This window comes from Agrilus planipennis, unplaced genomic scaffold, assembly GCF_000699045.2.
Source record: "Agrilus planipennis isolate EAB-ADULT unplaced genomic scaffold, Apla_2.0 scaffold82, whole genome shotgun sequence".
NCBI classification, from domain to species: domain Eukaryota; kingdom Metazoa; phylum Arthropoda; class Insecta; order Coleoptera; family Buprestidae; genus Agrilus; species Agrilus planipennis.
Genome location: NW_020442454.1, coordinates 947,990 through 950,213, shown reverse-complemented (window position 1 = coordinate 950,213; position 2,224 = coordinate 947,990). Strand labels below are relative to the sequence as shown.

At 26.7% G+C, this 2,224-nt stretch overlaps 1 protein-coding gene across 3 annotated transcripts in view; it reads right to left on the bottom strand.

Annotated features, from left to right (window-relative positions):
- Positions 1-124: 124 nt before the first annotated feature.
- Positions 125-2,224, bottom strand: part of LOC108736563 (TBC1 domain family member 20) — a 13,640-nt gene continuing 11,540 nt past the window's right edge. Inside the window, exons 6-8 of one of the 3 annotated variants that reach the window (XM_025980566.1) lie at positions 1,372-1,489; positions 966-1,292; positions 126-341 (exon numbers count right to left, since the gene is read on the bottom strand). In XM_025980566.1, coding sequence (XP_025836351.1) covers positions 155-341; positions 966-1,292; positions 1,372-1,489 — 632 coding nt within the window. In that variant the 3' untranslated portion in view covers positions 126-154. Of the gene's footprint in view, positions 342-965; positions 1,293-1,371; positions 1,490-2,224 lie in introns of all 3 variants that reach the window. The other 2 variants (XM_025980567.1, XM_025980568.1) reach the window with 2 other exon arrangements.

The window sequence follows — 2,224 nt, the reverse complement described above, 5'->3', positions numbered from 1 at the left end:
ACCATCCAAATATTACCACAAAATTACAAAAAAGTGAATATTTAAATATGATACAACGTTAAGCTTTATCACCATGATAAGAATATATATAATTTCATTTTTCAGATATTTTTGTAGACTACTAACAATAAATTTTTATAAATAAGCAGACAGCTTACTTGTAAAACAATGGTCCAGACTCTGACATGTTTAAATAAGCGTACAGCCCGAAAAGAACGGTTGCCGTAGCAATGAACAAGCCCACTTTTCCCCTATAATGTAGCAGTAGCCAGTTCGGTATATAATTACGAAACACTAACCAAGAAGAAGGTGCCCTTGCTTTTCTTCTTAACTGTTCTTTTCTAAATTAAAAAGAAATGAATAAAATTTAAAATCACATACAGATATTACAAGAGGTACAAATATAACACATCAAACCTAAAAGTATACTTCAATAGTTTTAAGGAAAATCATTAGATTTCTTATTCCAATGAATAATGAAATCAGTGCTAATCAAACTAAGTGAAAATTAGAGCTGTTTATACAAAAAATGTAACAGCAGGCGAAGACATGTACTAAATTAATGTTTGACATGCCAAAAACATACTTAAAGATAAAGGCAAAACATCTTAAGTAAGAAATAAAATGGGAAAAAATAAAAGTATGCAAACGCAAAACATTCAATTTATTTACAAATAAAATTAATTCAGTCTCATTTTGTAATAATCTCGTTTAGTTTATTTACAAATAAGTATATCAGTCAATTTTTTATTAATCTATATACTTAGCCTAACTACAAATTAAAAATATGATGTGACTAAATTTAACAATGAGATTCTCAAAAAAAAGCTAATCACAAGTACTTTTTTGAATTTGATTGTTTAAAAGCACCAATAAACACAATGTAAGTAATCGGATTGATAATTTTTTTAAAAAATTGAATTAAAATCATTAAATGCTTAAAAACGTAGTCAAAAAATACATACTCTCTTTTAACACGTTTATTTACGTCTTTTTCTAGCTTGTGTGGTGGATGCTTCTCAAATAATCTCGTTGAACACCTCAAAACTTCTTCAAAATCAATGTTATCTGGTATTTGTGATAACAAACAGTGTATATTTGCCATATCACAACCAGCTTCATATATTTTATCCTTACGGTACAATACTAATGATGCTGCGGTATATAATGGCATCAAAGGAGGGGATGCAAGAAAATAATCATAAAGTCGTACTACATCTCGATACTGATTTAATGAATGACCAAACCATGTTAAATACCAAGGAAGAGCAAACATTGTCCCCACCATTGCACTGCAAATTAAAAAAAATACAAAATTTATTTAAAAAATTATTTGATTTTGAAAGAAAATAGAGCTCAAAAAAGCAATACCTTTCTAAAAAATCGTGCAATTTTTTGTCTTCCCTCTGTAATAGTGGATACAAAAAATTCAGTCTGTAAGATGTTTTTTCCATTGTTGGTTCCATGCACTCTCTTAAATGAGTTGTACTTAATACGAAGAAAGCGGTAAACAGTCTGGTAATAACAAGACCTTTAGAAATACGTTTTTTTGTATTTATATTAATGAGAAACTTCTATTAATGATAATAAACTCAATATTTGATGCGCTAACTGAATCAACCAAAAACCCACATCTTAACAAAATAAAATACAACTGATTTAATTAGTAGGTAACAGGAAAGTTTCATTTAATGCTAATAGTTTTTCTTTTTGTATAATAACACTTATTTACATTCAAACAGGAAATATTATTTCAACATTTAAATACTATAAAACATTTTAATTAGCAGATTTTGGTAGGCTTAATACAATCTAACTTTACTTCTCTATATATACGAAATGTATGCCAACTAAAGCAAATAAATAAGATTTTACCCTACTATATAATACACATTTAATAAATGCTTTACACTTGCATATGATACCTTGTATAAGTAAAATAAAATGATAACAAATGATTATTTATAATTACTTTTTGTATCAAAAATAGCACACATATTTTAAAACAGCGTATAAAATCGATTGTGCATCATCATTTTAGTCGATGAAGCCACTAATAATTGTCAGGTATTCCGAAGATTTCGTCTACAAAAAAAATATACATGTAAGTTGTTTGTAATCTGATTAATAAACGAATACATAAAATAAAATAATAGAGATATTAATTTAGTATAACTATTAAGTTTTTGAAATAAAAGAATATTTTTATTGCATAATTTAATAA